Consider the following 22,389-nt stretch of genomic DNA (forward strand, 5'->3'; position numbering starts at 1 on the left):
TGTATGCACTACTTTGGGTGAAAGATCTATCTTTCAGAGATGTTGTCAAAGTCTTTTGAAATGAAAATCTACTAGTGTGTATGGACCTTTAGATACACCTTAAGGTGCATACACACTGGGCGTTTATGCCCAGCGTGTATGCACAGTGATGATCACTGACATCGCTGTGCTGAAAAGCGCACAGTGCATACACACTGAGCGCTTTTCCCTTCTGTCCAGAGATGTCAGCGGGGGTGAACAGCTTTCCATAGCAGGACACTATGGAAAGCCGTCCACCTCGCCGCTCATCTGCTGGTAATACCAGTAGATGAGCAGCGGCCGCCAGTGATGTAGGTGGAGCGCGCATCAGCGCTCATTGCCGGGGCATACACACTGGGCGGTTTTGAGCTGAAAACAGCTCAAAACACCAAGTGACCTGCTATCAGCTCAAAATCGCCCAGTGTGTATGGGCCTTTAAGCTGCTAGATCCACTTTTTTTTTTTTAAATGTGTTTTTTTTTAATTAAGCTTTTCAACACAAATAAAAACACACAAAATACAACCACAAAACAATACAAAATAAACATTAACCTCTTCACGGACAAATGTTACATTTTAGAGATAAAAATAATGTAAACAATTTTAATTTATTTTATTGAAAAGATAATACATTTCAAGTTGAGAAAATTGTTTTATATATTGACCGATTTAGGGGTACAGTATATTCAATTAAAGTCGGATTCCTTACGACATGCATTTGTCGGAATGGATCCGACAAGGACTATTCAATGAACGGTCAAATCCTGTCGGATTTGGCCGTTCCTGACCATCTCATTCCGTCTTTAAAAAAAAAAGTCGGATTGAGATGAGGGAGCTGAGAGTAGGAGATGGGGGAGAGCAGCTGCTACAGCAGAATAGCAGGAGGATGGGGAACCGTCGCCGCTCACGGCAGCGTCCACCCGGCTCCAGCAAGCGGTACCTCGCTTGCTGGAGCCGGGTGGACGCTGCTGTGAGTGGCGGCGGTGCCCCATCCTCCTGCTATGCTGCTGTAGCTCACAGTGTTTGTTCCCAGATTGTAACTCATATGTGTAGCAAGTTTGTGTAAAATTGGTCTAGGCATTCGTGAGTTATGCTGTATCCTGAAATACTATGTGCTGCAGGCCCACCCCTAGGGGTGCTAGGGGTGTCTAACCCCCACAGAGTTTGTTCCCAGATTGTAGTCAGATGTGTCCCAAGTTTGGTGTAAATTGCTCCAGGCTTTATTTATTTATTTATTTATTATAACAGTTTCTTATATAGCGCAGCAAATTCCGTTGCGCTTTACAGTTGGCTTTCCACAGTTATGCTGTCTGCTGACATACTCTGTGCTGCTGTCCCACCCCTAGGGGTGCTAGGGGTATCTGACCCCCACAGTGTTTGGTCCCAGAGTGTAAGTCATATGTGTAGCAGGTTTGGTGTAAATTGCTCCAGGCATTCCAGAGTTATGCTGTCTGCTGAAATACTCAGTGTTGCTGCCTCACCCCTGGGGGTGCTAGGGGTGTTTTCCCCCCACAGTGTTTGTTCCCAGATTGTGGCATATGTGTACCAATTTGTGAGTACATGGCTCCAGCAATTCCAGAGGTATGCTGTCTCCTGATACACTCTGTGCTGCTGTCTCCCCCCCAGGGGTGCTAGGGATTTCTATTTTTTTTTCATTGCCTCCACGGTATGTCAAATTTCACGATCTTCGCTTGTAAACCGTGGATTTGTATAGCAAGACAGAGACAAATTTTCACTGTTATATAGAAGATATGCGGCCCCTAGAACCTTAGCACAGAATTACTGCTTTAACTGGTGAAAGGAACACTACCAGAGGAACCCGCTAGTTCCACTTTAAAGTATCACCCCTCCTTATATACAATAAAGAAACAAATTTGTTTCTATAAGTACAATTTACATGAAACACAATGGACAGTTACCCACAACTGACTTTCCTTTTTAAATTCAAAGCATGCTACTAAATGGAAAAGTAATGCCTTTGTTATTCTATATATCCATAGTGTGTGGCTGCAGGACGATTTTCTGGAAGCTGTTTGCATCTTGCGTTCAAAGTCTAGGTCTATTACCCTTCATGTCTAGGTGAATGCACTGTGCACATGCCCACTATGGGTTTATACAAGCGTTTGATCATTGTTGTGCTGTATTTTTCCTATTGATTTCTATAGCACCACTCATTTCAATGGAGTTGTGCTTGGACTTAATGGAACTCAGTCCATCTGTGGTGGGCTCCAACAGCAGCATTTAGCACTGTGCCCATGCTCCCATGGATTATACTTTTGTGTGGTCGGTAAAAATTATACTTGTATAAGGACATGGGTCTGTTGAGGCACTGGGCAAGGCCCGGTACAAGGAGGGCACGGCCTGCCAATACTGGGAGTGCATGACCACTAGAGCGGATGCAGCTCTGCCCTTTTCTGTGGATTGTGTTTCTGTCGTGACTATCGCTGCTTCGCTTGCAGAGGGGAGCATGTTAACAGCAACTTAAGGGGCATGGTTACATTTCCCCTGCACTCCTAGACTTCTATAGAGTCCTGGGCACGCATCCCCATTCTGACACTTGCATTTTTTATGTAAACTGAAATCCACTGGATACCTAGCTTACGGTTATCAATGAATTGGACAAAATAAACAGCAGATTATTGGGTAAATGTATGAAGCAGTGATAAGAGCGGAGAAGTGAGCCAGTGGAGAAGTTGCCCATGGCAACCAATCAGCATTGAAGTAACATTTATAATTTGCATACTATACAATTGTATGGAGCAGATGATTGGTTGCCATGGGCAACTTCTCCACTGGCTCACTTCACAACTCTTATCACTGCTTCATACTTGTACCCCTATGTTACATGTGAAAAAAATGTAAGGTCATGTATTAAGGTTGTTGGAATAAGTGTACTTCCTGTAAACTAAATGCGATTTAATTCTGGATATCGGAGATAAAAATGTAAGAATATTACTAGATAAAATGCAGTAGCAGCACTTTGTGTCAGGCAGCTGCTGATAAACTGTATATCGTGGGGCATATACTGTATGTGTGCATGCAAAATTACTAACAAATGTTATTTGCTATCTTCTAAATCATTTAATCTGGAATATAGCATACGGTTTTGGAGACTATGTATATATCTTATAAATAATAATGATATAATAAAGGTGCACTCACCAGGGTCTTTCTTAATCATTAACTCCAATGAGCCTTTATTTACTCACATCACCAGTGTAGACACACCGGTCGACGTTTCGGTTGCTAAACACAACCTTTCCTTTCTCGAGACATCCCACCAGTAGGAGAGACAGAGACCAAAAACTTCGACCTGTCTACACTGGTGATGACTCAATTCATTTCCACAAATGTATTCAAAGACAATACAAAATTTGGCTTGGCTTACACTCTTAACTTTCAAGTCTACTTCAACTAAAGCAGTGGTTCTCAGCTCCAGTCCTCAAGTACCACCAGCAGGTCATGTTTTGTGGATTTCTTTGACCATGCAAAGGTGAATTGTTATTCTTTGTCAGTAATTATCCCACCTGCTTTCATAGGCAGATATCCTCAAAACATGACCTGCTGGGAAAACTTGAGGGTTGAGGCTGAGAACCACTGCACTAGAGGAAAATCACCAACAGCACAGAAAAGTGTTTTCACTGTCAGGGTAAAGAGAACTACAGGATTCACTGACAAAAGTGGTAAAGATGGCAGAATCACTGGATTGTTGATTGGATGTCACTCTAACAAGGAATTGTACCAATGGTTATTATAAGGAAAACAGGGCACCTGAGATGATTGATTCAGAGAAGCAATCAGTCTACCATGTATGGAGTTAGGAAGGAATTTGCTTTCCCTTTGAGAAACTGTCAGGTACTATGACTATAGAGCAGTGATTCTTAGCTATTTACTGGCGTGACACACTGAACAACGATATCCACATAACTGACACAACATTTTAAAGATAGAAAAATAAATATAAATGAACCTTCTTGTACCCAAAGCACACACTCGCAGTGGTTATTTGCAAACCAAACACTTCTTTACCCTCCTGTTCTCTTTAACCATTACAGTTTACTTACATTAAGGCTTCTTTCCTCTTCATTTCCAATTAGTCTCTCATCCTACTGAGGAAAGAGGGGGGGGGGGGGGGGGGGGGAGAGGAGAGAGTGGGTAAGCACACTCTCCTCCTTTTGTACCGCTAATTGGCTGGAGTGTGGCACAGCCTATTTTTGTGTGACTGTCATTGTGTGTGGCACACCGGGGACTAGCACATGACACAGTAGAGTGTCGCAGCACACAGTTTGAGAAGCGATACTCTACAGGATATCCTGAGATGGGAATTGCTGTATCCTCACAGGCTCCCCATTTTTTGAAAATCAACATTTGTCAGAGTTTGTTTTAACAAGAGTTAACAAGCTTCCCTGATCCAGTGTGACGATAAATGGTTGCTCTCTAAAGCCCAATTTCAATGTCTCATAAATACTATTTCAATGCTGTTGGGTAGTAAAGAAAGTTTTGGCAAGAGAAACACCTTACTAATGGTAAACAGTTCAAATGACGATTTTATATGTAGCTTCCTTACCATACCATATTCTCCAGTCATTTCAACTGAAGGTGGGTACTCTGCTTTGTCATTTCTTTTAATATGCCACTAATCAGGAAAATGATCATGTTCCAGAAATATGCAATGTTCACCACTGCTTAAGTCAGACAGCCTGCAGATTAGCTGCGTCATAGGATAAGAGCATATTTCCTCAATACCTCATGCAATACACTAATCATAAAACACATATACAAATGTGCCTGCTTACCTGTTTCTTTCCAAAGCAAAACATTCTTCATCACACTGCAACCTATAATCGAAGCCAACATAAAGCAAGTCAGTGGGAAGCTAGTCGTGGAAGGACGATCATTTACAAGGCCAGATCTCCAACATCCCCCCAATTGCTCCCAGTACTTAATTCGCCTACTTGTTCTAACCTTTCTCAATTAGCCTGAAAGTGTTCTGCTGCTGAACAATTTCTTGCGGATTGCTGTGACAATCACAATAAGATTGTTACGTTCAGTTTAAAAAAAAAATACAATTAAAAAGGCACCCACCCACACACATTGTCTTTTTGCAGAGAGTACGGGGAATATGGCATGTGGACATAACGTTTGCTATCTAGTCGGTGTACCGAGAACATCTGTAGCATTCCAAGATAATAAACTTTGTATTAAATAATCTAACTTTGTATGTAACATTTTAAAATTAGGAACCAAATCTAACACTTTATTGAAGTCCTTTGCTATATACAGGTTGAGTATCCGTTATCCAAAATCCCACATTTTTGGGTTCCTTACTGAGATAATAACATATATACTATGTGTATATATTGATATATTATATAGATATATAATATAATATCTATATATGTGTCATTATCTCAGTAGGGGACCAAAAAATGTGGGATTTTGGATAATGGATACTCAACCTGTATATATATATATATATATATATATATATATATATATATATATATATATATATATATGTATATATATATATATATATATATATATATATATATATATATATATATATACACACACACACACACACACACACACACACACAAACACACATACATACATACATACTTATATAAATGGTGCATACATTTTAACTGTTAATATAATATACTGATACGAGATGCATACACCGCATGTCAATAAATTCAGATCTTCCAGAAACATTCCTTAAAAGACAGAAGCACTGATATGCACTGTTCCCTTATACAAGATAAAAAATGGGGCATCCTTTGCGCAGCGGCTGAGGGGGGAGCTGAGAGGGATCCTATTGGATCCCTCTCAGGGCAATATGCGGTACCACATTGAAGCCCGGGATTGAGGGTCTTAGAAAGAATGGACCAAAGTCCGAAAAGGGGATATTTCAGGAGTTTTGCCACATTTTCCCTTTATTGCATGCCACCCTTAAGGTGCCTACAACACGGTAAGATTTTTTAAAATGATGTGAGCGTTTCCGATTGATCGAACAGACACATCGTTTAAAAACGGTCCGAGTGTGGGTATAACAACTCCGCCACCTCAGATCTCTTAACTATGCAGTAGGATCTGAGGAGGTGGCGAATGAGGCCATGCTGCTGAAAGAAAAGCAGAGCTCTGAAAGAAAAGTGCATTTACTGTAGCACTGCTGCCTAGAGAGGACTGATGGGACATACATGATAATATTGTTTCATATATTTTTTGCTCCTGTCTTGATAATCCCATATTTGCCTTTTTCTTCTTAATGCAAATACTTTAAATATTAGTAACGTTCATCTGTCCAGTACCGTACTATAATGTTGGGGAGATGAGTGAACATGTAATTACAAAAGCTCCTTTTTCAGGTTAACACACCATCATCTAGGAAAAAATAAGATTTTACTCACCGGTAAATCTATTTCTCGTAGTCCGTAGTGGATGCTGGGACTCCGTAAGGACCATGGGGAATAGCGGCTCCGCAGGAGACTGGGCACAACTAAAGAAAGCTTTAGGACTACTTGGTGTGCACTGGCTCCTCCCACTATGACCCTCCTCCAGACCTCAGTTAGGATACTGTGCCCGTAAGAGCTGACACAATAAGGAAGGATTTTGAATCCCGGGTAAGACTCATACCAGCGACACCAATCACACCGTATAACTCGTGATACTATACCCAGTTAACAGTATGAAATATAACGGAGCCTCTCAACAGATGGCTCAACAATAACCCTTTAGTTAGGCAATAACTATAAACAAGCATTGCAGACAATCCGCACTTGGGATGGGCGCCCAGCATCCACTACGGACTACGAGAAATAGATTTACCGGTGAGTAAAATCTTATTTTCTCTGACGTCCTAAGTGGATGCTGGGACTCCGTAAGGACCATGGGGATTATACCAAAGCTCCCAAACAGGCGGGAGAGTGCGGATGACTGCAGCACCGAATGAGCAAACTCTAGGTCCTCCTCAGCCAGGGTATCAAACTGGTAGACTCTTGCAAAAGTGTTTGAACCCGACCAAGTAACAGCTCGGCAAATTTGTAAAGCCGAGAACCTTCGGGCAGCCGCCCAAGAAGAGCCCACTTTCCTCGTGGAATGGGCTTTTACAGATTTAGGGTGCGGCAGTCCAGCCGCAGAATGTGCAAGTTGAATCGTGCTACAGATCCAGCGAGCAATAGTCTGCTTAGAAGCAGGAGCACCCAGCTTGTTGGGTGCATACAGGATAAATAGCGAGTCAGTTTTCCCGACTCCAGCCGTCCTGGAAACATACTTTTCAGGGCCCTGACTACGTCCAGTAACTTGGAATCCTCCAAGTCCCAAGTAGCCGCAGGCACCACAATAGGTTGGTTCACATGAAAAACTGATACCGCCTTAGGAAGGAATTGGGAACGAGTCCTCAATTCCGCCTTATCCATATAAAAAATCAGATAAGGGCTTTTGCACGACAAAGCCGCCAATTCTGATACACGCCTGGTCGATGCCAAGGCCAACAGCATGACCACTTTCCACGTGAGGTATTGTAGCTCCACGCATTTAAGTGGCTCAACCCAATGCGACTTCAGGAAATCCAACACCACGTTGAGATCCCACGGTGCCACTGGAGGCACAAACGGGGGCTGACTATGCAGCACTCCCTTAACAAAAGTCTGAACTTTAGGCAGTGAAGCCAGTTCTATTTTGGAAGAAAATCGATAGAGCCGAAATCTGGACCTTAATGGAACCCAATTTTAGGCCCATAGTCACCCCTGACTGTAGGAAGTGCAGAAATCGACCTAGCTGAAATTCCTCCTTTGGGGCCTTCCTGGCCTCACAGCACGCAACATATTTCCGCCATATGCGGTGATAATGGTTTGCGTTCACTTCTTTCCTAGCTTTAATTAGCGTAGGGATAACTTCCTCCGGAATGCCCTTGTCCTTCAGGATCCGGCGTTCAACCGCCATGCCGTCAAACGCAGCCGCGGTACGTCTTGGAACAGACAGGCCCCCTGCTGCAGCAGGTCCTGTCTGAGCGGCAGAGGCCATGGGTCCTCTGAGATCATTTCTTGGAGTTCTGGGTACCAAGCTCTTCTTGGCCAATCCGGAACAATGAGTATAGTTCTTACTCCTCTCCTTCTTATTATTCTCATTACCCTGGGTAAGAGAGGCAGAGAAGGGAACACATACACCGACTGGTACACCCACGGTGTTACCAGAGCGTCCACAGCTATCGCCTGAGGGTCCCTTGACCTGGCGCAATATCTTTGTAGCTTTTTGTGGAGGCGGGACGCCATCATGTCCACCTGTGGCCTTTCCCAACGGTGTACAATCATTTGGAAGACTTCTGGATGAAGTCCCCACTCTCCCGGGTGGAGGTCGTGTCTGCTGAGAAAGTCTGCTTCCCAGTTGTCCACTCCGGGAATGAACACTGCTGACAGTGCTAACACATGATTTTCCGCCCATCGGAGAATCCTTGTGGCTTCTGCCATCGCCATCCTGCTTCTTGTGCCGCCCTGTCGGTTTACATGAGCGACCGCCCTGATGTTGTCTGACTGGATCAGCACCGGCCGGTGTTGAAGCAGGGGTCTAGCCTTACTTAGGGCATTGTAAATGGCCCTTAGTTCCAGAATATTTATGTGTAGGGAAGTCTCCTGACTTTTCAATAGTCCTTGGAAGTTTCTTCCCTGTGTGACTGCCCCCCAGCCTCGAAGCCTAGCATCCGTGGTCACCAGGACCCAGTCCTGTATGCCGAATCTGCGGCCCCCTAGAAGATGAGCACTCTGCAGCCACCACAACAGCGACACCCTGTTCCTTGGAGACAGGGTTATCCGCCGATGCATCTTAAGATGCGACCCGGACCACTTGTCCAACAGATCCCACTGTAAAATCCTTGCATGGGACCTGGCAAATGGAATTTCTTCGTAAGAAGCTACCATCTTTCCCAGGGCTCGCGTGCATTGATGCACCGACACCTGTATTTGTATTAGGAGGTCTTTGTCTAGAGACGACAACTCCTTGGACTTCTCCTCCGGGAGAAGCCCTTTTTATCCTGTTCTGTGTCCAGAACCATACCCAGGAACAGTAGACGCGTCGTAGGAACCAGCTGCGACTTTGGAATATTCAGAATCCAGCCGTGCTGTTGTAGCATTTCCCGAGATAGTGCTACTCCAACGAACAACTGCTCCCTGGACCCCGCCTTTATAAGGAGATCGTCTAAGTACGGGATAATTATTTCGGCCATTACCTTGGTAAATACCCTCGGTGCCGGGGACAGACCAACGGCAACGTCTGGAATTGGTAATGACAATCCTGTACCACAATTTTGAGGTACTCCTGGTGAAGAGGGTAAATAGGGACATGCAGGTAAGCATCCTTGATGTCCAGTGATACCATGAAATTCTCCAGGCTTGCAATAATCGCCCTGAGCGATTCCATTTTGAACTTGAACCTTCGTATATAAGTGTTCAAGGATTTCAATTTTAGAATGGGTCTCACCGAACCGTCTGGTTTCGGTACCACAACATTTTGGAATAGTAACCCCGGCCTTGTTGAAGGAGGGGTACCTTGATTTCACCTGCTGGAAGTACAGCTTGTGAATTGCCGCCAGTACTACCTCCCTTTCTCCGAGGGCAGCAGGCAAGGCTGATGTGAGGTAACGGCGAGGGGGAGTCGCCTCGAACTCCAGCCTGTATCCCTGTGATACTACTTACAGAACCTAGGGATCCACCTGTGGGCAAGCCAACTGGTCCCTGAAGTTCCCGAGACGCGCCCCCACCGCACCTGTCTCCACCTGTGGAGCACCAGCGTCATGTGGTGGACTCAGAGGAAGCGGGGGAAGATTTTTGATCCTGGGAACTGGCTGTCTGGTGCAGCTTTTTCCTTCTTCCCTTGTCTCTGTGCAGAAAGGAAGCGCCTTTGACCCGCTTGCTTTTCTGAAGCCGAAAGGACTGTACCTGAAAATACGGTGCTTTCTTAGGCTGTGAGGAAACCTGAGGTAAAATTTTTTCTTCCCAGCTGTTGCTGTGGATACGAGGTCCCAGAGACCATCCCCAAACAATTCCTCACCCTTATAAGGCAGAATCTCCCTGTGCCTTTTAAAGGCAGCATCACCTGTCCACTGCCGGGTCTCTAAAACCCTCCTGGCAGAATGGACATTGCATTAATTCTGGATGCCAGCCGGCAAATATCCCTCTGTGCATCCTTCATATATAAGACGACGTCTTTAATATGCTCTATGTTAGCAAAATATTATCCCTGTTTAGGGTATTAATATTATCTGACAGGGTATCAGACCACGCTGCAGCAGCACTATTTATGCTGAGGCAAATGCAGGTCTCAGTATAGTACCTGAGTGTGTATATACAGACTTCAGGATAGCCTCCTGCTTTTTATCAGCAGGCTCTGTGTCTGCCATCTGAGGTAATGGGCGTATTTTTTTTATTTTTTTTTTGAGCCCCTGATGGCCTTTGAGACGCCTGGGCAGGCGCGGGCTGAGAAGCCGGCTGTCCCACAGCTGTTACGTCATCCAGCCTTTTATGTAAGGAGTTGACACTGTCGGTTAATACCTTCCACCTATCCATCCACTCTGATGTCGGCCCCACAGGGGGCGACATCCCATTTATCGGCCTCTGCTCCGCCTCCACGTAACCTTCCTCATCCAACATGTCGACACAGCCGTACCGACACACCGCACACACACAGGGAATGCTCTGACTGAGGACAGGACCCCACAAAGTCCTTTGGGGAGACAGAGAGAGAGTATGCCAGCATACACCAGAGCGCTATATAATGCAGGGATTAACACTATAACTGAGTGATTTTTCCCCCAATAGCTGCTTGTATACACATATTGCGCCTAAATTTAGTGCCCCCCCTCTCTTTTTAACCCTTTGAGCCTGAAAACTACAGGGGAGAGCCTGGGGAGCTGTCTTCCAGCTGCACTGTTAAGAAAAAATGGCGCCAGTGTGCTGAGGGAGATAGCCCCGCCCCTTTTTCGGTGGACTTTTCTCCCGCTTTTTTTAATGGATTCTGGCAGGGGTAATTTATCACATATATAGCCCTGGGACTATATATTGTGATGATTTGCCAGCCAAGGTGTATTATAATATTGCCCTCAGGGCGCCCCCCCCCCAGCGCCCTGCACCCATCAGTGACCGGAGTGTGAGGTGTGCATGATTAGCAATGGCGCACAGCTGCAGTGCTGTGCGCTACCTTGTTGAAGACAGAAGTCTTCTGCCGCCGATTTTCCGGAACACTTCTTGCTTCTGGCTCTGTAAGGGGGCCGGCGGCGCGGCTCCGGGACCGAACATCGAGGTCGGGTCCTGTGGTCGATCCCTCTGGAGCTAATGGTGTCCAGTAGCCTAAGAAGCCCAAGCTACCACCAGTTAGGTAGGTTCGCTTCTTCTCCCCTTAGTCCCTCGCTGCAGTGAGTCTGTTGCCAGCAGATCTCACTGTAAAATAAAAAACCTAAAATATACTTTATTTCTAGGAGCTCAGGAGAGCCCCTAGTGTGCATCCAGCTCAGCCGGGCACAAGATTCTAACTGAGGTCTGGAGGAGGGTCATAGTGGGAGGAGCCAGTGCACACCAGGTAGTCCTAAAGCTTTCTTTAGTTGTGCCCAGTCTCCTGCGGAGCCGCTATTCCCCATGGTCCTTACGGAGTCCCAGCATCCACTTAGGACGTCAGAGAAATGTTGTTTAACCAGAAAAAACAACACAGAAAGGCAGCGCTGTGGGCTGACTCGTGTATAAAAATGGTAGTTCTTTGTGGTACAATATTACAATGTATTACTATAAACACAATAAAAAATAACCAACTGGCAACATAAATGTACTTTTGCACTAAAAGCTGTAGAACAAATTAGTACCATATACAGCTGAGAATCAAAAACGTTCCCTGGCGCCGCTGACAGCAGAGGGAGCTGTCAGTGGCGCCGGGGGTGAGGGGGGAGCGGTCAGCGGCGCCGGGGGTGAGGGGTCAGCGGCGCCGGGGGTGAGCGGTCAGCGGCGCCGGGGGTGAGCGGTCAGCGGCGCCGGGGGTGAGCGGTCAGCGGCGCCGGGGGTGAGCGGTCAGCGGCGCCGGGGGTGAGCGGTCAGCGGCGCCGGGGGTGAGCGGTCAGCGGCGCCGGGGGTGAGGGGGGAGCGGGATGCGGCGTCGGGGGTGAGGTGATGTCTGCGGCGCTGGGAGGGGAGAGCAGCGGAGGAGACAGAGCAGACGGGGGAGGAGAGGAGGAGACGGGGGAGCAGCGGCTGCAGCAGCAGAGGCTCACGGCAGCGTCCACCGGGCTCCAGCAAGCGGGACATCACTTGCTGGAGCCGGGTGGACGCTGCCGCTGGGTCCCTGCTCTCACGTCTCCTGCTCTCAGCTCACTTATCTCAATCCGACCTTTTTTAAAGTCGGATTGGGATTCTCGGAAACGGGGCTAAAACCTATCGGGTTTGGCCCCGCTTCCGACAATGCACGCTGATCGCAGCTGAAGCCGCGATCAACGTGCATTCCGACAAGTCGGGTTTCCCGACTTGTCGGAATAAATTAGGCCGGAATGAATAGGTCGGAACCCCTTCCGACCTAAAACTGTCGGAAGCTGCCGTCTTCCCGACAAGACGGCAGCTTCCGACAGTTATTGAATATACCCCTATACATTAACTGATTGTTGTTCCAACCATCCAATTAGTTGGCTAGTTGGAAAGGTAATCTAGTTGGTGTGTGGCCAGCTTTAGGGGTGCCTTAGGACTGGAGTTTGTAAACACTGTGCTAAATAGTGAGATTCAAATATCCGCACAAGGAAAACTGCTATTAGACCCTGGCTTTTACACCCAGCGCTGAGCTATTCAATCATAAGCCTTTTCCTCACACGTTAATGCATAGATTGCAGGATAAGTGCTTGGAGCTATGGGTTCATGTGTTTGCGGCACCCATAATAAGGGCAGAAAGCCATACTTACCGCAGATTTCTGTTCGAGCCTCCTTTAGACTCAAATAGAAATCTGAGTTAACTGCAGCCTGTGAGCTTATCATATGCTGGAATTTAATAGCCGGGCTACAGCTACAACCCCGCGGTAATTGGTGCAGCTAATTGAATCCGGCCCTATGGGTTTTTACTTTTTTTGTAAAAGAATAAAATAAAAACAAGCACAATTGTTTTACCTGGTTTGCTTCATTTCTCTTTTTGTGACAAGCTTTCCGATTTCCACTGAATCTCCTAACTGCATCTCTGTCAGCTTTGCAGCCATGGATATAGCAGCTATTCTAGAATACATAAAATCATATCATGAATTAATCTGTAAATGACCTGCCCTCAACATCACGTTCTTCAAACTGGCCTGTAAACATATATACACACACACATCCACATATATACACACACATATATATATATATATACTGCTCAAAAAAATAAAGGGAACACTAAAGTAACACATCCTAGATCTGAATGAATGAAATATTCTTATTAAATACTTTGTTCTTTACATAGTTGAATGTGCGGACAACAAAATCACACAAAAATTATCAATGGAAATCAGATTTATTAACCCATGGAGGTCTGGATATGGAGTCACACTCAAAATTAAAGTTGAAAAACATACTACAGGCTGATCCAACTTTGATGTAATGTCCTTAAAACAAGTCAAAATGAGGCTCAGTAGTGTGTGTGGCCTCCACGTGCCTGTACGACCTCCCTACAACGCTTGGGCATGCTCCTGATGAGGTGGCGGATAGTCTCCTGAGGGATCTCCTCCCAGACCTGGACTAAAGTATCCACCAACTCCTGGACAGTCTGTGGTGCAACGTGGCGTTGGTGGATGGAGCGAGACATGATGTCCCAGATGTGCTCAATTGGATTCAGGTCTGGGGAACGGGCGGGCTAGTCCATAGCGTCAATGCCTTCGTCTAGCAGGAACTGCTGACACACTCCAGCCACATGAGGTCTAGCATTGTCTTGCATTAGGAGGAACCGAGGGCCAACCGCACCAGCATATGGTCTCACAAGGGGTCTGAGGATCTCATCTCGGTACCTAATGGCAGTCAGGCTACCTCTGGCGAGCACATGGAGGGCTGTGCGGCTTCCCAAAGAAATGCCACCCCACACCATTACTGACCCACTGCCAAACCAGTCATGCTGGAGGATGTTGCAGGCAGCAGAACGTTCTCCTTGGCATCTCCAGACTCTGTCACGTCTGTCACATGTGCTCAGTGAGAACCTGCTTTCATCTGTGAAGAGCACAGGGCGCCAGTGGCGAATTTGCCAATCTTGGTGTTCTCTGGCAAATGCCAAACGTCCTGCACGGTGTTGGGCTGTAAGCACAACCCCCACCTGTGGACGTCGGGCCCACATACCACCCTCATGGAGTCTGTTTCTGATCGTTTGAGTAGACACATGCACATTTGTGGCTTGCTGGAGGTCATTTTGCAGGGCTCTGGCAGTGCTCCTCCTGTTCCTCCTTGCACAAATGCGGAGGTAGCGGTCCTGCTGCTGGGTTGTTGCCCTCCTACGGCCTCCTCCACGTCTCCTGATGTACTGGCCTGTCTCCTGGTAGCGCCTCCATGCTCTGGACACTACGCTGACAGACACAGCAAACCTTCTTGCCACAGCTCGCATTGATGTGCCATCCTGGATGAGCTGCACTACCTGAGCCACTTGTGTGGGTTTTAGACTCCGTCTCATGCTACCACTAGAGTGAAAGCACCGCCAGCTTTCAAAAGTGACCAAAACGTCAGCCAGAAAGCATAGGAGCTGAGAAGTGGTCTGTGGTCACCACCTGCAGAACAACTCCTTTATTGGGGGTGTCTTGCTAATTGCCTATAATTCCCAACTGTTGTCTATTCCATTTGCACAACAGCATGTGAAATTGATTGTCAATCAGTGTTGCTTACTAAGTGGACAGTTTGATTTCACAGAAGTGTGATTGACTTGGAGTTACATTGTGTTGTTTAAGTGTTCCCTTTATTTTTTTGAGCAGTGTGTGTATATATATATATATATATATATATATATATATATATACTTACCATACTATCCCTTTAAACCGGGACTATTTACAGGTTCTGTACACAGAACCAATGCAATTCATGAGCGTCCTGGTTTAAAGGGATGGTATGGTAAGCCTAAACAAACGGGTTCCTAAGCCACAGCAAATGTTTGTTTGGACAACCAAAATAAAGATGCAGTGGTTGCTATCGTAGGTGCACAAACCCTTTAAATAGCCCTATTAATTTATATTCGTAGTTCAGACATTTTGGATAAATTCCGTTGAAATTCATCAAGTCAATACTGATGAAATACTGACATGATTAAAATGTAGACAAAACATTGTGTCCCAGTACAGAGGTTACATACTTAATAATGGATATCCAGTTGTTCCGGGGGTATCTAATGGATAGAGCGGTCAGGTACTGGTGACTTCAAAATGTCTTAAAGCAGTTACAGTACTAAGTAACGCTAAGCTATAACCCCTCCTTCCCGAAGCCTAACCCAGGCTGCCTAATGAATGTCAACATCACAACAATATAGACTGTCGACATGGTGACTGCATCATGTTCAATGTAACTCGTAAGTGATAGAAGCGCAACTACTAAAGAAACCATCAAGTAAAATACATTAAATAGAAATGAAATACTAACCTTTGATAAGTAGAGGAAGCAACTGTGCAAACCACGCTATCTTTCCGTCGCCCACATTCACACTGAAGTTCTACCTGAAAATGACATGAGAGGTATTAGCACAGCCTTAATCGCTCTACTGGCACCCCATGCGCTTAGCTGAACAAGAAACAAAGTCCTGACACAAATGCTTGTATTCATAAATGATTAATGAAGACTGTGGGCCTGATTCAGAATTGTACACAAATCCGATGGTATACATACAAATACGATTGGTGGGGGTCTGTGCATGCACACAACCTGTTTTGGGCGTGTGCAGAACGGGCCTTGCTATATCACTCACAGTCTCCCCTTAGCTGCAGCATGATTGACAAGCTGTTGAGTTTGGGGGTATGGAGACTGGATTCGTTATGTAGGTGTGCGGGGCCAAGGGTATTTATCGTCAGAGTCAGTCTGAGTATGTTTCGGCTTACACAGACTGGCCACGTGCTGTAACAGATAGTGGCGATGGTGATCCAATGCAGCACTCTGATCTTGTAGATGCATGCAGGAGGAGTCTATTTCCTACAGACGCCTCCTGCTGCATTTGCATTCAATTTGTATGGTACTGCACATCTGCTTCCTGCGGCTGTGCAATCAAGTACAAATCAGAATCAGGCCCTATGTACATTCATGGATGAAAGTGAAGTCCTCTGAGCCTGTGCTACTAATAGCAGCAAACAGATCCCATTGTTAGAACAGAAAAAAATGTGTCTGGTGCCGAGTTTTTCTTGAATGTAGCCTCTAAATAGAGAGGACAACCTAATTTTGGCTGCCTTCACAATGTGGACCTGGAAATCCACTCAACATAAAAAATGTGTCACTAAAAGAAATATAAGTGAAGGCGCACAATATGTTAACCGACTGCTGTTTTGATACAAATTACTGATTTATTTCAAATTACTGATTAAAATCTTAATCTTACATACAAACAGTAAAGCAAAATTATTAGCATAAAACCATGAAACAATGATTTGGTAAATTACTCCATAAGCAAGTGAATGTAAACTCCACACAGATTGCGCTTTGATTGGTAATGCTCCCTTTTACAAGCTTCATTGCATGCACCTACAGAGGTTAAACCAATTAGGGAAGAATTCTCCTTCAGCCGAAATAGTACTTGCACATAAATAAGCAAAGTTAGTATTTGTTCCAAACAGAATAGTTGTTAGTTCACAAAGGGATTAATTAGTTGCATGCACTTATGCGGTTTATGCGGTTAGAAATTAACTCTCCTTCGGCTGAGTAGATGTAGTATCATGCACCAATGATTTGGAAAGATTTTAGCTCCAAGCAGACTGACTGTTAAATCGTGCAAAAAGACAATCATAAATGGTGACATGCCCCTTTAAAAAGGATGCTGTTCATATATGGGGTGTTTGTATGTTAATACTTCACCCATCCGTTAGTGTCAGGAGCGCTCCTGGGTTGTGCAAGCCCGTATGTCCTCCTAGTGTTTCCTCCTGCCTGGTCCACAGTAGCTGGAATCTTGGTATCAGATGCAGGGGATGGGGGACTCGTAGCTGAATCTACGGGATTCTTGCACGGCCACAGACTGTGGGAGAGTGGGCCATCTGCACGTGTCGCGTCCCGCGACTTCCGGACTTTGCGTTCCACAGGAAATGGGTCACCTGACGCGTTTCTCCGCCCACAACATTGTTGTGGGCGGAGAAACGCGTCAGGTGACCCATTTCCTGTGAACCGCAAGTGGAACGCAAAGTCCGGAAGCCCGAACCCGGAAGTCGCGGGACGCGACACGTGCAGATGGCCCACTCTCCCACAGTCTGTGGCCGTGCAAGAATCCCGTAGATTCAGCTACGAGTCCCCCATCCCCTGCATCTGATACCAAGATTCCAGCTACTGTGGACCAGGCAGGAGGAAACACTAGGAGTACATACAGGCTTGCACAACCCAGGAGCGCTCCTGACACTAACGGATGGGTGAAGTATTAACATACAAACACCCCATATATGAACAGCATCCTTTTTAAAGGGGCATGTCACCATTTATGATTGTCTTTTTGCACGATTTAACAGTCAGTCTGCTTGAATCTAAAATCTTTCCAAATCATTGGTGCATGATACTACATCTACTCAGCCGAAGGAGAGTTAATTTCTAACCGCATAAGTGCATGCAACTAATTAATCCCTTTGTGAACTAACAACTATTCTGTTTGGAACAAATACTAACTTTGCTTATTTATGTGCAAGTACTATTTCGGCTGAAGGAGAATTCTTCCCTAATTGGTTTAACCTCTGTAGGTGCATGCAATGAAGCTTGTAAAAGGGAGCATTACCAATCAAAGCGCAATCTGTGTGGAGTTTACATTCACTTGCTTATGGAGTAATTTACCAAATCATTGTTTCATGGTTTTATGCTAATAATTTTGCTTTACTGTTTGTATGTAAGATTAAGATTTTAATCAGTAATTTGAAATAAATCAGTAATTTGTATCAAAACAGCAGTCGGTTAACATATTGTGCGCCTTCACTTATATTTCTTTTAGATCCCATTGTTGCCTTAGTTTCATTTACAGCCTTATACTTTGCAGAACATTATGGAAAATGTGCGGGAATTTTACTGATGAAAATAAATTTACTATCAGGTAAGCACAGAAAACTGAACAGAAAAACCTTTACTGTTTTATATTACTTGCAAATCTTTAAAAACAGCTGGATTAAAAATCATTACAAGATAACCCTAAATTAACAATACTTGAAAAAGTTAAAAATAGTGACAAATCTGTTTACAATGGTGATGTAATGTAAGGTAATACAAACCTAATCTACTAGGTTACCTAGGACACTATTCATCTGTACATCAATGGATTATTTATTGAAAAGTGCAAGTCTCCTTACACTTACATCTGACTTAAATAGTGTACAGAGCAATGACGCACACATTAAATAGTGCACTGTGTAACCACAGCCCTATATGTGGTAATGAAGTGGCAAAAAAGCATCAAGATGACTTTGTCATTGTAATAGGTAGAGTACAATTACCATTGCAGTGCAAGTGGAAGATGGACATGGCTGTGAGGGATGGCAACAGTTTAAGCATGGATGCCCACAGTCTGGTCTCGGAAGAGTACAGGGCTGCTTACAGTCTTCATCTATGAGGCACTCGCCTTTGTGGCAGATCCTTTTACACTTGTGCATTCCACACTTTAAAAGCTGATTGCAACGCAGGCCACATGAGATATCAGTAAGATGGCATGGGATATTGTTCCTAAGCTTTGTAGAACAGAGAAAGAACAATATTAGCACTCCAATACCGCACTATTTTGGGTAACATACAGTCAGGTCCATAAATATTGGGACATCAACACAATTCTCATATTTTGGGCTCTTTACACCACCACAATGGATTTGAAATGAAACAAACAAGATGTGCTTTAACTGCAGACTTTCCGCTTTAATTTGAGGGTATTTACATCCAAATCAGGTGAACGGTGTAGGAATTACAACGGTTTCTATACCCTCAAATTAAAGCGGAAAGTCTGCAGTTAAAGCACATCTTGTTTGTTTCATTTCAAATCCATTGTGGTGGTGTATAGAGCCCAAAATATGAGAATTGTGTTGATGTCCCAATATTTATGGACCTGACTGTACATAGAGCCTAATTCAGAGTTGATCGCAGCAGGAACTTTGTTAGCAGTTGGGCAAAACCATGTGCACTGCAGGGGAGGCAGATATAACATGTGCAGAGAGAGTTAGGTTTGGGTGTGGTGTGTTCAATCTGCAATCTAAATTGCAGTGTAAAAATAAAGCAGCCAGTGTTTACCCTGCACAGAAACAAAATAACCCACCCAAATCTAACTCTATCTGCCTCCCCTGCAGTGCACATGGTTTTGCCCAACTGCTAACAAAGTTCCTGCTGCGATCAACTCAGAATTACCCCCATAGTACACTGCAATGTCAAACAGTAAGTGGCGAGGTGAGCATTCAAAACTGCAAGCACAAGAAGAAAAAAAAGAAATCAATAAATGGACTTGAAACATCCAATTGAGCAATAACTATAAGAAAAATAACAAAAAAATAAGATTTTACTCACCGGTAAATCTATTTCTCGTAGTCCGTAGTGGATGCTGGGAACTCCGTAAGGACCATGGGGAATAGCAGCTCCGCAGGAGACTGGGCACAACTAAAAGAAAGCTTTAGGACTACCTGGTGTGCACTGGCTCCTCCCACTAAGACCCTCCTCCAAGCCTCAGTTAGGATACTGTGCCCGGAAGAGCTGACACAATAAGGAAGGATTTTGAATCCCGGGTAAGACTCATACCAGCCACACCAATCACACCGTATAACTTGTGATACTATACCCAGATAACAGTATGAAATATAACTGAGCCTCTCAACAGATGGCTCAACAATAACCCTTAGTTAGGCAATAACTACATACAAGTATTGCAGACAATCCGCACTTGGGATGGGCGCCCAGCATCCACTACGGACTACGAGAAATAGATTTACCGGTGAGTAAAATCTTACTTTCTCTGACGTCCTAGTGGATGCTGGGAACTCCGTAAGAACCATGGGGATTATACCAAAGCTCCCAAATGGGCGGGAGAGTGCGGATGACTCTGCAGCACCGAATGAGAGAACTCAAGGTCCTCCTCAGCCAGGGTATCAAACTTGTAGAATTTTGCAAACGTGTTTGCCCCTGACCAAGTTGCAGCTCGGCAAAGTTGTAAAGCCGAGACCCCTCGGGCAGCCGCCCAAGATGAGCCCACTTTCCTCGTGGAATGGGCTTTTACTGATTTAGGATGCGGCAATCCAGCCGCAGAATGCTCCAGCTGAATTGTGCTACAAATTCAGCGAGCAATAGTCTGCTTAGAAGCAGGAGCACCTATTTTGTTGGGTGCCTACAGGATAAAAAGCGAGGCAATTTTCCTGACTCCAGCCGTCCTGGAAATATAAATTTTTAAGGCCCTGACTACGTCCAGTAACTTGGAATCTTCCAAGTCCCTAGTAGTCGCAGGCACTACAATAGGTTGGTTCAAGTGAAAAGCTGATACCACCTTAGGGAGAAACTGGGGACGAGTCCTCAATTCTGCCCTATCCATATGGAAAATCAGATAAGGGCTTTTACATGACAAAGCCGCCAATTCTGACACACGCCTGGCCGAAGCCAAGGCCAATAACATGACCACTTTCCACGTGAGATATTTCAAATCCACAGTTTTAAGTGGCTCAAACCAATGTGATTTTAGGAAACTCAACACCACGTTGAGATCCCAAGGTGCCACAGGAGGCACAAAAGGGGGCTGAATATGTAGCACTCCCTTTACAAATGTCTGAACTCCAGGCAGTGAAGCCAGTTCTTTCTGAAAGAAAATCGACAGAGCCGAAATCTGGACCTTAATGGAACCCAAGTTTAGGCCCATAGTCACTCCTGACTGTAGGAAGTGCAGAAAACGACCCAGCTGAAATTCCTCTGTTGGGGCCTTCCTGGCCTCACACCACGCAACATATTTTCGCCAAATACGGTGATAATGGTTTGCGGTTACTTCTTTCCTGGCTTTTATCAGCGTAGGAATGACTTCCTCCGGAATGCCCTTTTCCTTTAGGATCCGGAATCCAACCGCCATGCCGTCAAACGCAGCCGCGGTAAGTCTTGGAACAGACAGGGCCCCTGCTGTAACAGATCCTGTCTGAGCGGTAGAGGCCATGGGTCCTCTGATATCATTTCTTGAAGTTCTGGGTACCAAGCTCTTCTTGGCCCATCCGGAACCACGAGTATCGTTCTTACTCCTCGTCTTCTTATTATTCTCAGTACCTTTGGTATGAGAGGCAGAGGAGGGAATACATAAACCGACTGGTACACCCACGGTGTCACTAGAGCGTCCACAGCTATCGCCTGAGAGTCCCTTGACCTGGCGCAATATCTAGTTTTTTGTTTAGGCGGGACGCCATCATGTCCACCTGTGGTCTTTCCCAACAGTTTACCAACAGTTGGAAGACTTCTGGATGAAGTCCCCACTCTCCCGGGTGTAGGTCGTGTCTGCTGAGGAAGTCTGCTTCCCAGTTGACCACTCCCGGAATGAACACTGCTGACAGTGCTAAGACATGATTTTCCGCCCATCGGAGAATCCTTGTGGCTTTTGCCATCGCCATCCTGCTTCTTGTGCCGCCCTGTCGGTTTACATGGGCGACTGCCGTGATGTTGTCTGATTGGATCAGTACCGGCTGGTTTTGAAGCAGAGGCCTTGCCAGACTTAGGGCATTGTAAATGGCCCTCAGTTCCAGAATATTTATGTGTAGGGACGACTCCTGACTTGACCAAAGTCCTTGGAAATTTCTTCCCTGTGTGACTGCCCCCCAGCCTCGAAGGCTGGCATCCGTGGTTACCAGGACCCAGTCCTGTATGCCGAATCTGCGGCCCTCTTGAAGATGAGCACTCTGCAGCCACCACAGTAGAGATACCCTGGTCCTTGGAGACAGGGTTATCAGTCGATGCATCTGAAGATGCGATCCCGACCACTTGTCCAAGAGGTCCCACTGAAAGGTTCTTGCATGGAACCTGCCGAATGGAATTCTGCTTCGTAAGAAGCTATCATTTTTCCCAGGACTCGTGTGCAGTGATGCACCGATACCCGTTTTGGTTTCAGGAGGTCTCTGACTAGAGATGACAGCTCCTTGGCTTTCTCCTGCGGGAGAAATACTTTTTTCTGTTCTGTGTCCAGAACCATCCCCAGGAACAGTAGGCGTGTGGTAGGAACCAGCTGTGACTTTGGAATGTATAGAATC

The 22,389-nt window shown here is 45.4% G+C and overlaps 1 protein-coding gene across 1 annotated transcript in view; it reads right to left on the reverse strand.

The window, feature by feature from the left end:
- NFX1 (nuclear transcription factor, X-box binding 1) overlaps window positions 1–22,389 on the reverse strand; it is a 290,477-nt gene that overhangs the window by 17,944 nt on the left and 250,144 nt on the right. The window contains exons 16-19 of the mRNA XM_063922914.1: window positions 18,643–18,873; window positions 15,623–15,696; window positions 13,148–13,249; window positions 4,814–4,855 (exon numbers count right to left, since the gene is read on the reverse strand). Coding sequence (XP_063778984.1) covers window positions 4,814–4,855; window positions 13,148–13,249; window positions 15,623–15,696; window positions 18,643–18,873 — 449 coding nt within the window. The remainder of the gene's footprint in view (window positions 1–4,813; window positions 4,856–13,147; window positions 13,250–15,622; window positions 15,697–18,642; window positions 18,874–22,389) is intronic.

This window comes from Pseudophryne corroboree, chromosome 5 (genome assembly GCF_028390025.1).
Source record: "Pseudophryne corroboree isolate aPseCor3 chromosome 5, aPseCor3.hap2, whole genome shotgun sequence".
Lineage (NCBI taxonomy): Eukaryota > Metazoa > Chordata > Amphibia > Anura > Myobatrachidae > Pseudophryne > Pseudophryne corroboree.